The sequence below is a fragment of the Oxyura jamaicensis genome, chromosome 2, assembly GCF_011077185.1.
Source record: "Oxyura jamaicensis isolate SHBP4307 breed ruddy duck chromosome 2, BPBGC_Ojam_1.0, whole genome shotgun sequence".
Lineage (NCBI taxonomy): Eukaryota > Metazoa > Chordata > Aves > Anseriformes > Anatidae > Oxyura > Oxyura jamaicensis.
Genome location: NC_048894.1, coordinates 1,539,465 through 1,552,144, shown reverse-complemented (window position 1 = coordinate 1,552,144; position 12,680 = coordinate 1,539,465). Strand labels below are relative to the sequence as shown.

At 48.3% G+C, this 12,680-nt stretch overlaps 1 protein-coding gene and 3 long non-coding RNA genes across 8 annotated transcripts in view; 2 read left to right on the top strand and 2 right to left on the bottom strand.

Moving 5' to 3' along the window:
- The window catches only part of LOC118161460, a 29,238-nt gene extending 25,360 nt beyond the window's left edge, over positions 1-3,878 (bottom strand). For all 4 annotated transcript variants that reach the window (XR_004748039.1, XR_004748038.1, XR_004748041.1 and 1 more), the window contains exons 1-2: positions 3,762-3,878; positions 3,030-3,648 (exon numbers count right to left, since the gene is read on the bottom strand). This is a non-coding gene — a long non-coding RNA (uncharacterized LOC118161460). The remainder of the gene's footprint in view (positions 1-3,029; positions 3,649-3,761) is intronic.
- Positions 2,074-9,028, top strand: LOC118161463. Its single transcript, XR_004748044.1, has 3 exons — positions 2,074-2,211; positions 5,246-5,248; positions 9,015-9,028. It is a non-coding gene; the product is annotated as an uncharacterized LOC118161463 (long non-coding RNA).
- On the bottom strand, positions 6,904-10,969 carry LOC118161461. Of its 2 annotated transcripts, XR_004748043.1 has the most exons (3): positions 10,836-10,969; positions 9,442-9,564; positions 6,904-7,252 (listed from the first exon to the last, which is right to left on the bottom strand). It is a non-coding gene; the product is annotated as an uncharacterized LOC118161461 (long non-coding RNA). The 2 variants fall into 2 exon arrangements; XR_004748042.1 differs by lacking the exon at positions 6,904-7,252 and having other exon boundaries at positions 9,358-9,564.
- Positions 10,476-12,680, top strand: part of PTH1R (parathyroid hormone 1 receptor) — a 113,798-nt gene continuing 111,593 nt past the window's right edge. Inside the window, exon 1 of the mRNA XM_035316856.1 lies at positions 10,476-11,199. Within this exon, the coding sequence (XP_035172747.1) occupies positions 11,125-11,199 (75 nt within the window). The 5' untranslated portion in view covers positions 10,476-11,124. The remainder of the gene's footprint in view (positions 11,200-12,680) is intronic.

The window sequence follows — 12,680 nt, the reverse complement described above, 5'->3', positions numbered from 1 at the left end:
AATAAAATAAAATAAAATAAAATAAAATAAAATAAAATAAAATAAAAAAATAAAATACTTCTTATTAAAACTTACTCTGATTTTACTGTGTAATTTATATTTAAAAATTAGTGCTGGATAGCTGGTGGATTTCTTCTATGATTTAGTTTCCATTTGCAGTAAAACAGTAATTTGAAGTGCTAACAAATCACAATGAGAACATTTTACCTCCACTTCTGCAAGACTGGTATGAGTTTAACTGTTTCTTCTAGTGCTTAAGTGCTGGTATTGTTATGTTATTGCTGTACCCTAGGATGCTTTCTTCCAGGGTTTATGTTGCAGGACAGCAGGATAATAGCCCATAATCATGTGTTGCTTGGGATAATTGGATACTTCATTGAGTCTGCAGTGATTGACACTGAAAATACATGAATACATCGGCTTTTTTTTTTCCCCCAATTTTGCTTGATGCAGGCTGGAAGCTTCAATCAGAGATGACTCTTAAAAACCCATTCATACTGATAAAGGAGAGTTTGTAAGGACTGAAATACCAGCCAAGCCTTTTCTCTGCACATGAAAGAAAGGTGTAAGAAAGTTCAAGAGCTGGAAACAAAAGCCACATGAGTTGGATGCTGTTATGATGTACAGCTTTTTTTTAGCAAGCCAACCATAAGAAGCAACAGATTTTCAGAGAATCTTCAAACACCCCAAGAAGGGGTGTTCAGCGCTGTAGTAATGGTGATGAAAGGGTGATGCTTCAGCCTTGGGTAGCAGAAGCAACACGAACAGACCCCAGGGCTCTTGGGACACCTGGCATGAGCATCTCCAGGCTTTGTGGGACAGGAGATAACTATGAGATCTCCTGTCCCAAAGAGCAGGAGCTAGAATCAGACTGGTCCTTCTGAAACACATGGAGAGGAAAGCCACCGATAAAACTAGCAGTACTACTACTAACAACTGCAAGAACAGTGCAAACATGCACCGATGGTTTCCCACTGACCTTCCCAGCCCTCAGTAACCCCTTACTCAGAGACCTCCTAGAGCAGATCTTACAGTATTGTTGAAGTCTTGGATGTTTTGTTTCTTCCTTTAACTCATCTAATCACCTTCTGAATTAAATATTTTAAATGTTTAAATAATATTCAAATAATTTTAAATAAATATGTATTAAATGAGTAAATATTAAACAAATATTTAAATTTTGTTTAAATGATTAAATAAAATTATACGCAAGGAGCTTCATAGCTTCACCTTCTGCTTATAAATCCACTTCCTATTGTTTACTTTGCACCTAGGCCAAAATTTTCAGTCCTGTGTTCCCAATCTCACTATTAAGAGAGATACAAATTAACCATTTCCCATTACTCTCTTCATGATTTTTACAGATCTATCTCTTCCTATTTGTTGCACGCCTCTTCTTTGGTGCCTTATTTTCTAGATTGAAAAGCCCAAGTCCACAGCATGGTCATGGTGACAAACCAGGATTCAGTCCGATAACCTAAAAACTACCAGCACTTGAAGTCATTGTCAATTGAGGTCATTTGTGGTCCTGCATCTGGGCTGGGGCAATCCCAAACCCAAACACAAGCTGGGTGAGGAATGGATTGAGAGCAGCCCTGAGGAGAAGGACCTGAGGGTGGTGGTGAATGAGAAGCTCAACGTGAGCCAGAAATGTGTGTTTGCAGCCCAGAAATGAACTGTCCTGGGCTGCATCAAAAGCATCGTGGGCAGCAGGGTGCGGGAGGGGATTGTCCCCCTCTGCTCTGCTCTCGTGAGACCCCACTTGGAGCCCTGCAACCAGCTCTGGGGCCCCAGCACCAGAAGGACAGGGACCTGTTGGAATAAGTCCAGAGGAGGGCCACAAGGGTGATCAAAGGGCTTAGAGCACTTCTGCTATGGAGCCAGGCTGAGGGAGTTGGGGTTGTTCAGCCTGGAGAAGAGAAGGCTGCAGGGAGACCTCACAGCGGCCTGCCAGGGCATAAAGGGGGCTGCAGGAGAGCTGGGGAGGCAGTCATGGTCAGGGGGTGTAGAGACACAGGGTGACGGCTTTAAGCCATCAGAGGGTGGGTTTGGGTTAGATACAAGGCCAAAACATCTGCGGGTGGTGAGGCCCAGACCCAGGCTGCCCCCAGGAGCTGTGGGTGCCCCATCCCTGGCAGTGCCCAAGGCCAGGCTGGATGGGGCTGGGGGCAGCCGGGGCTGGGGGCAGGGGGCCCTGGGCATAGCAGGGGGGTGGAATTACATGATCCTTAAGGTCCCTTCCAACCTAAAACATTCTATGATTCAATGATTTTATGAATCTATGATGCATCCTGGACCAGGCCGCAGGGCCATTCAGGACAAAGGCTGAGGATCTTCCTAGACTGCTTGGGGAACCGAATGAAAGATTTCATTCACCGCACCCAGCACAGGCGTCCTAGAAAGCTGCAGCTTTGCGTTGTCTCCAGCACGCAGCAGCAAGCTTGAACAGCCTCACAAAGAGAGCTTGTTTCCCCCCTCGCCACCAGCTCTGCAGGTTTCAGGCCATCACCTTTGAACGCTTATCGGAGCTGCGATGGACTGTGAACTCCAGGCAAAGCTCACCCCGAGGCCAAAGCACAGCCCCGAGACTGCGAGGCTGCTCATGAGAGTCCCTCACATGCTCCCCACACGCTCAACCAAACAGGCTGGCTGGAGATAAATAGAGCTTTATGAGGGCAAGACGCTATAGACCAGTTTATGGTCCCAGGGAACAGGTTACAAGATCAGCAAATGTAAAAAAATAATAAATAAAAGAAAAAAAAAAAAAAAAAAAGAGCGTCAAAAAAAAAAATCCCTCATCATTCCCTTATCTGACTGAGCAAGGATCTCTCTTACAGCTAACAGTAAGGTGGCTCCAGCTTCTGTCAGCCCACTGGCACAGGCGCCTTGAACACCAGCTTTGGCTGGATTCTGGTAGCCAAGTTTCCTATCTATAATTAAAAGGAAATTGAAATAAAATGAACATTTAAAATAAAATAAAATAAAATAAATAATAAGCAAAATATAAATAAAAAATAGAAATTACTTACAAAGAAGAGCTTGTCTGGTAGAAAATAGACTAAATTAAAGTTTAGAGGGTCCCTGCAGCTGTGCTTTTGGTGCTGTTGGACCAGGAGAAGCCATCCCATCCTGTAACAGCTCTGTTTCAGGTTCTCTTTCCCACCAGCTCCCAAAGAAGTTTGCGATGCGCGTCAGAGTCCCTGATACAGCCAGACTTCTCCAGCTGCTGTAACTCCACGATGGTCCATCAGAGCTGCCTCAACCGATGCCAGCAAAGGATCTGGCCCACTCATTTACATGCATGACTCCGTGGTGCAGCTGGCAGCTGTGAAAGGGCTCATTTGGAAGGCAGCGTGGCTGGGATCAACATCACTTAAGCGATAATCTGCTAATCAGAGCTTCTTCTGTTGAAGTAATGCTCCCATCTCGTCATTCCATGCTGGCAGTTTTCTTCTGCAACGCCTGCCAAATTGTTTCAGCTCCTGGCAGTTTCGGAAGGGCTTTCCTTGCTCACCTCCGAACTGGAGTTTGCCCTCAGTTCTGACTGTGCCTTGTATGGTAACACGAAATATATATATATATATATATATATTGAAAATTTGATTCAAGCCCAGGTATGCTGCCAGAGACGGCCAGTCTGTCACGCACCTGGCAGAGGAAGGAATAGGGATTTTTTTTTTATTAAAGAGTTAAAAAAAAAAAAAAAAAAAAAAAAAGACCTCATGTATGTGGAGTAAAATATGCAGGCTTGAGAGACTCACTTATCCCTTAGGGTGGGAATGTGATTGCTCAGTGGTGTGCAGAAATCACTGAAACAAATAAACTGTGATGAGCAGCAGGCAGAGTAACCACATGTGAAATCTTGTGTAAAACCTCAAATTATGTTGCTGTTTCGGAAGGTGGAGCTGATAAATAACAAAAGACCCTCCCTAGCAAGGAAAAACAATAGAGAACAAGCCAGAAGTGGCATCAGTTGCTACTCTGCAGGGAAGGCTGACCAGGGGTCAGCATGGTAGGAACCTCACCTAGTAAAGAGCTGAGCTTGGGAGGATCACCCTGATCCTTTTTGTGCTCACCTACAGTAGAGAGGTGAGAGTCAGGAATAGACTGAGCTAGAATAGAATCAGCTAGAGCTGCATTTCCCAGTCCTACCCCCAATGTCCTGCAGACGTTGGCCCTATGAGGATGCAGATCACCATGTCTTCAGCTGATGTTGCTGTTTCCTGCACTCTGCTACAGAGGAGAGCTGCGATTTGGTTTTCAGCAGCCAGACCCCCATAGATTGGTCAGACATGTTCCAGTGCCCAGACCCTGACCTCCATCCCACCCACGTCCATCTTTGTTCATGGAATCAGCTCAGATCAGGCCTACAGCAAGGAGAGCAACAGAAGGAGGGTAAGGCAAGAGTCCAGGATGCTTTGCAGAGCCTGTCTGCCCCACCTGCTCAACAGGGTTCACCAAAGGCTGGCATTTCCTGGGCTGCCTAGAAGAAGATAGGCTGGGGTGCAAGCCTCTGTATCCCCTCATCGCCATGAAAACACAACCAAAGGAGGGCCAAGCCCATTGCTTGGGAAGATCTTCCTTAACTTGCATGCCATGAGCACAGCAGTGCTCAGAAAAGCTTAAAAAGGGCTTAATCGAACCTGTTTTGTAATGAAAATCAGCAATGTGCAGATTCATTTCAGCTAAAGGTCATGGTCTGAAGCCTCTTGCTGTGGTCTGCTACTGGTGACTGCTAACCTAGCTGGCCTGCTTAAGATGGAAAATGCTTTTGGATTCAACTGTCACCTCTAACACTCCTTTGTCTGCCATAAACCAAGACCTCAGCCCCAAATGTCTCATCTCCCTCTTCTCCCAAACTATTTCTATCTTTTTAAACTTTATACACATGTAATGGTCTACAACACCTTGTATAGCACAGAGGATTAGAGGAGGTGTAGTCCCTTTAGTCCATCTTTGAGCACCTATCACAAGCAATCCTGTGTGCTTCTACCTAGAGAGCCTTTGCAGAGAAAAGGCTCTAAAATGCTTTTGCAGAGAAATGTAAGCTGTTTTTTCTTATTATTTATTTTATGATTTCTCCTATATAGAAAAATATATTTCTGATCAGTGTTAATATTTTTGCTGTTGTTGATTTTCCTATCACCTGGAGGAAGGGGAGCAGGGTTTAGAAAGAATCAAAACAAAAAAAAAAAAAAAAAAAAAAAAGAAAGCAGCTGAAAACCCAAAATATCATCGTGGGAAGTGGGTTAACAGTTTGGAGTCTCACCTCCAGTTCTTCTTGAGGATTCACTGGTTGTTCACTCTATGAGTAAAACAAGTGTATTTTCCTGTCCTGTCACTCATCTGCAAGACAGTCCTATTTCTTGAGTGGTGGATGCTGATGGAGAACATCAGGGCAAGGACCAGCAAGTAAACCTCAGCTGAGAAAAATGGGGACTGTTTTTTCAATGTTGAGCATGATTACCATTGACTGATGCTGTATTCCAAGTAAAGGACAGCGAGGAGGTAAATTGCCATTCCTGGAAGCCTTGATCTTGAGATAGGTTGGCTTTCTGGAAGTTATCGCAGGGAAATCCTGTTTTGAAGGCGTCTAGTGGTGACTGGAAGGTTGTGAGTAGTGATAGGAAAGAGCAGGACAGAGAACTATTTAGGTCCAACAGCCTCTACCCATCCTGACTTTCAGATGGACTCCTTTCTGCTTGACCAAAAAAAAAAAAACATCTCACTTCATCCAACCGCATCATTCACACTGGTGATAATGAGGGCCAGATGCGTGCCTCGTCTGGTATGAGAAACAGCTAGATAAAAAACCAGCCCCTTCTTCAATCTAGCAAATTGGATCCATGTTTGGTCTGGAAGCTACTGAGTGAGAATAACATCTCTAAGAACACTTTCAATGATTTCATCTCATAGGTGTCAATATTCTAGAGATGATCTCCACAAATTCATCTCCAACAGCTTCACCTATTCCACCTCTTTTCTCACATCTCTTTTCTGATGATGTGAACACCACTGTCCCCCTACAAGGAGAGTTCAACTGAGCCATGGATTTGAGGGCTGAATGTTCAGCCTCACTTTTCTTTCAACATGAAGCAGTTTTTCGGGTAAGATGAGCCAAAGAACAAAGAGCTTTGGAGCAGAACAGCTTCATGCTGATCACAGAGGTGTTTGGTGGCATGGATGCAGACATCACAGACCCCCCCCCTGGCAGTACTGATACCAGCTGTTCACTATGGTTATGGTCACACTGCACAACAGCTAACTTGAGGCACCAAGAACCTACAAGCAGAGGGGGTCATGACTTACCCCCATGACCCTCAGCCGGCTTTTCATTTAGCTTTGAGAGAATTTTTCACCCTGGATTTTGTCCACAAGACCCAGAGCAGATGTTTCCTTTAAGAGACAGCAGAGAAGCCATCTCACGCTGCTTTCAGTCATCTCAGCCAAGAGTTACGGCTTCAGGTGAGTGCAGATACCATCAGGCCTGAACTGTTGGGCCTCCATTTTAACCCTTCTCATCTCTACCCATGTCAAAAGAAAGCGGTGGCATCAAAACTCTGCTCTTTATAGCACGTACAAAAAATATGGCCAGAACTTCACGATGGCTGTTGGTCTGATGCACAAACCCAACGTGTCCAAAGCTGCTTCTAGTATATCTTGGCTTTGACTTTGCAAACAAGACGCTGGCAATAACCAAGTGAAAACAGAGCAGAAAAGGCCATCTCACCCTCTGTGACACTCAGTCATTGAACTGGCTTCTTACACAATGCGGGATTTTTGCGGTGTGGCTGCCAACCCTGTCCAGGTCAGACCTTTCCCTCCAGATCAATGCCTCCGGCTGATGTAAGTTGCAATGTTTCACTGAACCTGAGTGACCCAGGAGAGAAAGGACAAGAGGCATTTTATCCAGGATGGGACCTCATCTCCTGCAGAAGGGAAACATTCACCCAGCTGGGAGGAGGAGATGTTTATTATTAGTCAGTGTAAAAGTTAGCTACAAATATAGAGCCAATTCACAAGAGCAATAATTTCTGGTCAAAACCTTAGCCAGTTTAAATTGATTGCGGACTTTTTGCTTTATATCAGTAGAAGGATCTAAACATTTGGAGAGATTTGTTGTAAGATGTTGAAGGAACTCAGTTCAGCACGTGCCATCCCCAAGGGTCTCCTTAAAATAGCAGCATTACAAAGGCTTCCTTTAGTGCTGCGTTCCTTCTTGGTTCATTATACACACGTTCATGGATACAATCTGAAAGAAAAACAAAACTTAAGATGTCCAAAACACCTTTGCCTTGACAGAAATGAAGTAAGCCTGGAACAAATCTGCTGGAGGACAGAGTCCTGTGCCCTCCGGTGGGGAGAGGCCTTCAGAGGCCTCCCTTCAGGGCCCAGGCAGGGACCCCCTGCATCACCCAAAAAAAAAACGTGCATGTCTCTGAGGATGCAGACCACCTCACCTCACCCTCAGGGGTCTGCAGAGAGAGGAGGGATTGGCCGGGGCTGAGAGCACACACGGGGTTAGGGGATGAAGGGAGTTGACAATGGCATTTTTCTGGGGCACCTGCTCAAAAATGAGCTGGCTCGGCTGTTTCTTGCCTGCCCTTGCATAAATCACAATTTCCAAGGGTGGCGGGGCCTAAGGCTGCAGGGCCTGATCCTCAGCGCCCAACAAGCCAGGTGGGGACACTTTTACGTGGGGCTACCGCTCAAGGAAAGCCACCTTTAGCCTTGGCTGCAGGGCGTTGAGGTTCCTGCCTCCAAGAAGAGCCATGGCCCTTGTGCTTCCCATATTCAAGAGGGAGCAGGCTGGCAGAAATGCATCAGGCCCTGACTGCTGTGCCTGGCAGGGCCTTTGGACCTGTGTGCGTCTGTCCCATGGTGTGAATTTATTTTATTTGTGGATAAAGGGGATCCAGGAAGCCATCCCTCACAGCGAGACACAGCCAGAGTCAGGTTTCCCTGCTTGTGCTTCTTCGGGCAAACTTCGAGCTGGGGCTGGAAGGAGGGAACAACTTCCTTCTTGTGCGGATTCAGCAGTCCGGTGGGATCTGCCTTTAATCATTGTATGATCTGGGGGGAGAAAGCAGCAGCCCAGAGGCACCCCTGGCCCAGCCCTGCACCATGCGCACCGGGGGCTGGATGCAGAGGGGCGACAAGGCCTAGGCAGCCATTCCCCAAACCTCTTCAGATCCTGGTTATTTTGCGTCTCCTCCTGCTGGTACCAGCAGGAGGCGGGGGCAATTTAATGGCAGAGGCTTTCTCCTGCTTCTGCCCCCTTTCCCAGAAAAAAAGAAAAATGAAAATAAATAATTAAAAAAAAAAAAAAAAAAAAAAAAAAAAAAAACAGCAAGGGAGCTGTGATGGGGCTCATGAAACTTCGCAGTGGATTTTTTTTTCCTTCACTCCTTCAGAAAGACTACAGAGCCCTGCGTACACACTTACTCAGCCTGCCCCATACTCAGCACACACAGATAATCAGCTCCCCCCAGTGTTGGGGGGCTCTCCCCCTCCAGCGATGCAATGGACAGAAGCGAACTGGCCTCCCCCTCCCCAGACGAAAAATACAGCAGAGGTGGAAACATCTGCCTGGGGACTGAGTCCTCTAAGCCCCCACCTCAAACCAGCCCCCCCCCCCCCCCCCCCCCCCCCCCCGGGCCCCCCCCCCCCCATAACTCTTTTCCTGTGACATCTTGACCACCACCCCGCAGCTGGGGGGGGAATGGGTTGGGAGGGGGGCTTCACTGCTTTAAAATCCCTCATCCCAACACCCCCCTTTGCAATGTGTGCTCCCCCCTCCCGCTCCATGCCCCCCAACCCCGCATGCAGCCCCCCCCCGGGGAGCCATGCGTCGGCGGGGCGAGAGGGAGGGACTGGGGAGGGGACTGGGGAGGGGACTGGGGAGGGGACGGGGGTGGGATGGGGGTGGCACAGGGTGGGAGGGATGCGGGGCTGACCCCGTGCTTCCCAACCCGCTGGTCACAGGCTGGATAAAGCCAACCAGTGGGGGACAGCACGGGGGGGGCTTTTATACCTGCCTCGCTCCCCCCGCAGCCGCGGAGATCCGCCGGGGCTGGCAGGGAGAGGCAGAGGGCTTGCGAGGAGGAGGAGGAAGAGAAGGAAGAGGAGGAGGAGGAGGAGGAGGAGGAGGAGGAAAAGATTGCATCAAGAGCAGGAGATTTTTTTTTTCCCCTCTCTCTCTTACAGGAAGCCCTACTCTACCTTAGCCTTGGAAAGAGCCCCTTTTCATAAAATTAGCTGAAGGCACCTATTCACAGCCATGGGGCTGTGAAAAAAAAAAAAAAAAAAAAAAAAAAAAAAAAAAAAAAAACTTTGAGGGGGTTTTTTTTTTTTTTTTCTCTCTCTCTCTTTTTCTCCTCGCTCCAAAAAATAAAAGAGAAACGCACACAGCTCCACTCTGCGAAAACTTGATGTTTTTACCGTCTGCTCTCCGACACATCTAGCGAGGGTGGTGGTTTTTTGGTGGTGGTTTTTCTTTTCCCTTCTTCGCCTCCGTTCGCAGCTCCTCTTAAATCACAACCGCCCGGCCGAAATCCGCTGCTTCTGCAAGGGAAAAATAATAATAATAATAAAAATGAATCCCCACGAGTTGATTTCCGAAGTTCCCCCGGGTGCGCAGAGCCGTGTGTCCGTGCGGGTGCCCGCGTGTAGCATCCCTGCCACGATTTCTGCCCCCTCCCCTCCTCCTTCTCCTCCCACCCCGAAAAAAGTGATGAGGGGATGGCTGCAGGAGCCCGTTTTCGGTTCTTAAACAAATCCCCTGCTCGCCTTTGGGAGCAGTGGGGGCCGGAATAAATTTAATTTTTTAATATATATATTTTTTTCCTCCTTCGCCAAGGAGTTTTATGAATGAAAGCGGCCCGGCTGAGCTGGGAGTAACATCCCAGCCCTGAAACTCCGGAGCTGGTGAAATCCAGGGAAAAAGAGGGGGCTGAAGGGTTCCCCCCCCGCCCCCCGCCCCCAGCTCCTCGGGGCCTCCGGAGGGGCGGGCGGCTGCAGCCCCCCCCATCCCGGCTCCCTCCGGGCACGGGACTAGAACCTGGTGCCCGAGTGGAAAAAAAAAAAAAAAAAGTTAAAAAAAAAAAATCAGCGAAGATTTCTGAACCTTTTCGTGATTTTTTTTATTTTTTTATTTTTATTTTTTGCCGCGGGGAAAAAAAAAAAATAAACTACTTAAAGAGGGGGGGATCTTTCAGCCCCGCGCTTTCATGCCGTACTCAATCGGCTTTTTGAAACTGCAGATCCTTTGAGGCAGAGAGGGAGAGAGAAGCGAAAAAAAAAAATCAAAAAAAAAATCCCTATTTGTAACTCAAACACCCTTGCAACCTGGAAGGCTGGCAGAATAAACCTATTGTGGAGCCGAACCGCGCTGGGATATACAAGCAAAAATCCCCCAGAGTACCACTGCTGGCGAAAAGGTAATTGCTAACCGAAAATATTTCCAAGTTTTCGCTTTTTTTAACTTTGCGATTTGTTTGCATGCCGAATTGAGCAGAAGAAAAAAAAAGAAAAAAAAAAATAACTTTTTTTTTCCCCAAAACCCCTCTGAAACCTACAAGATAAAATTACTGGATCTAAAAATAAAGCCGTGGTTAAAAGCCTCCCCCTCCCTCCCGATCTCCCACCCCTTCCACCCCTCTCTCGACTTCTCCCTCCCTCCCTCCCTCTCCCTGCCTCTCTCTGTGTGTTTGCGTTTGACAAAGAAATTATTTGAACTTCCCACTGCCTCATAAAAAGGAAACAGAATAGCAGTTTTGACATATGGATGTGATTTTTCTGCTCTGAGACAGATGCACACGGAAAACAAACAGCACCAGGGGCTGCAGCTCTGAGTTGCTCCGCTTCACATGGGCTCCTCCGCTGCGCTCAGGGAGCTGCCCAGATCTCCAGCCATGAGAAAGCGAAGCAAAGGACCGGGCTTTCTTGTCATGTGCCTTTCTGGCTAAAACTGTGGAAACAAACAAACAATCAAACAAACACAAATTCTGGAGGGGGGGCGGGAGGGAAGGAGAAGGAGAAATCATCCGCAACCGGAGCGCTGGAAGACCTCTCGTCCTCCTACTTCCCCGAGCGAGCTTGGATGCTGGAAGGAGCCTCTTGGATATGGGATCATATCTGGTTTATCACAGCCTGGGTTTGATCCTCTGCTGCTCCGTGCTGAGTTCAGTCTACGCTCTGGTGAGTCCCTCGATCTTTTCCCTTCGCGTTCCGGACGAGCCTTTTGCTGCAGCAGGGCTTCAGGGCTTCAGAAGGGATTTCAGGGCTTCGGAAGGGATTCAGAAGGCAGAGCCCCAGCTCCTGGGGCCGGTGGCTCCTTGCGCTGGCAGCCCGCGCGCAGCTGGGCTCAGTGGCTGCACCAGATGGAATTAAAATGTCTGTGCTTCCCGAGGAGTTTGAATCACTTTTAAACCCCTCCGGACAGCAACGCGTGCAGTTTGACAGGGCTCTGGGGAAAGCGTTTGCAGGGATAATTCAAAAGACACCTCCCAGGAAAGGGCAATTTTTCTCCCTCTCCCTCCCCCCCCCCCAAAAAAAAAAAATATTATTAAGTTTAATTTGATTTTCTTAATCTGCAGATCTGCTTAATCTCTGCAAAACAGTGCCTTCCTCTCCGGGATTACTCCTGGAGAGGACCTCAGAGCACGGGGACTGCAGACAGTTTACACTCAGGAGCACGAAAGTAGTATTAACCCTTTGCTACCTGGCTCTGCTTTCACCTGCTCCTGCACACGCGGAGGGAGAAAACCTTGACGGAGGGAGGCAGAGGTGGCCAGCAGGGCTGCGGGCTGCCCAGACCGCCTTGATGGGGAACGGGATAAGGTCTGCAGACCCCCTTTTGGAGCCCCGGGTGGTCACCAAAGTCCTTCTGCAGAAGCGAAGGCAGATGTCACCCAGAATCAGCCACCAGATATTAACTCTTTGCTCGGCATGCTGCTTTGATGTGAGTTTTGCTTGCTTTCTGCACCCCTGGCATCACCACCACCACCGCCGTCCCTCAGTGCCTTCTGGTGCAGCAAGTGGCACGGTCACCACCTAAAGTGGTGTCTGCTTCCCCCAGGGGATGGAGATGTGCTGGGAAAGGAGCTGGCTGCCCCCAGTCCCGGCTCCAGACAGGTGCCCCCTGTCCCTCCAGGGATTGTCACGCTGGGCCCGTTCTCATGGGTTTGGTAGGAACTACCTGGGACCTTGTGCAGGGCTGGCGGGGAGGGATTTCCCCTTCGTTTCCAGCATCATGCTGGATGAAAACACCTCATCAATAAATGAAGAGAAAGACCCCCTCAGAAACAACCGCTGTTGCAGTCCATCCCTGTCCTGGTCTACCTCTAAGCATAGATAAACCTTTCAAAGCCCGGAGAAAACTTCAGGGCAAGAAACTGTGGGTTCACTGAGGTTTTAGTGAGAGTTGAGGTTTATCCCATGTTCTTAGCATCCCCGTGCCCACGGCTGGCTCTGGGGCTGCATCCTGACAGGCTCTGTAGGTCCTGCAGCACCTGCTGCCCCCACCCCACAGCCCTGCTGCACCAGACTCCTGTTAGTGTCGCTGCCTCTGTTGGTACCGGTGAAAACTGGGTTCTTGAAACAGCCAGATAGGAGCTGGGCAAACTGCAGGATCCAAAAAAGACAGGCAAGCTTTCACAACCCACCACCAGTCCCTCTCC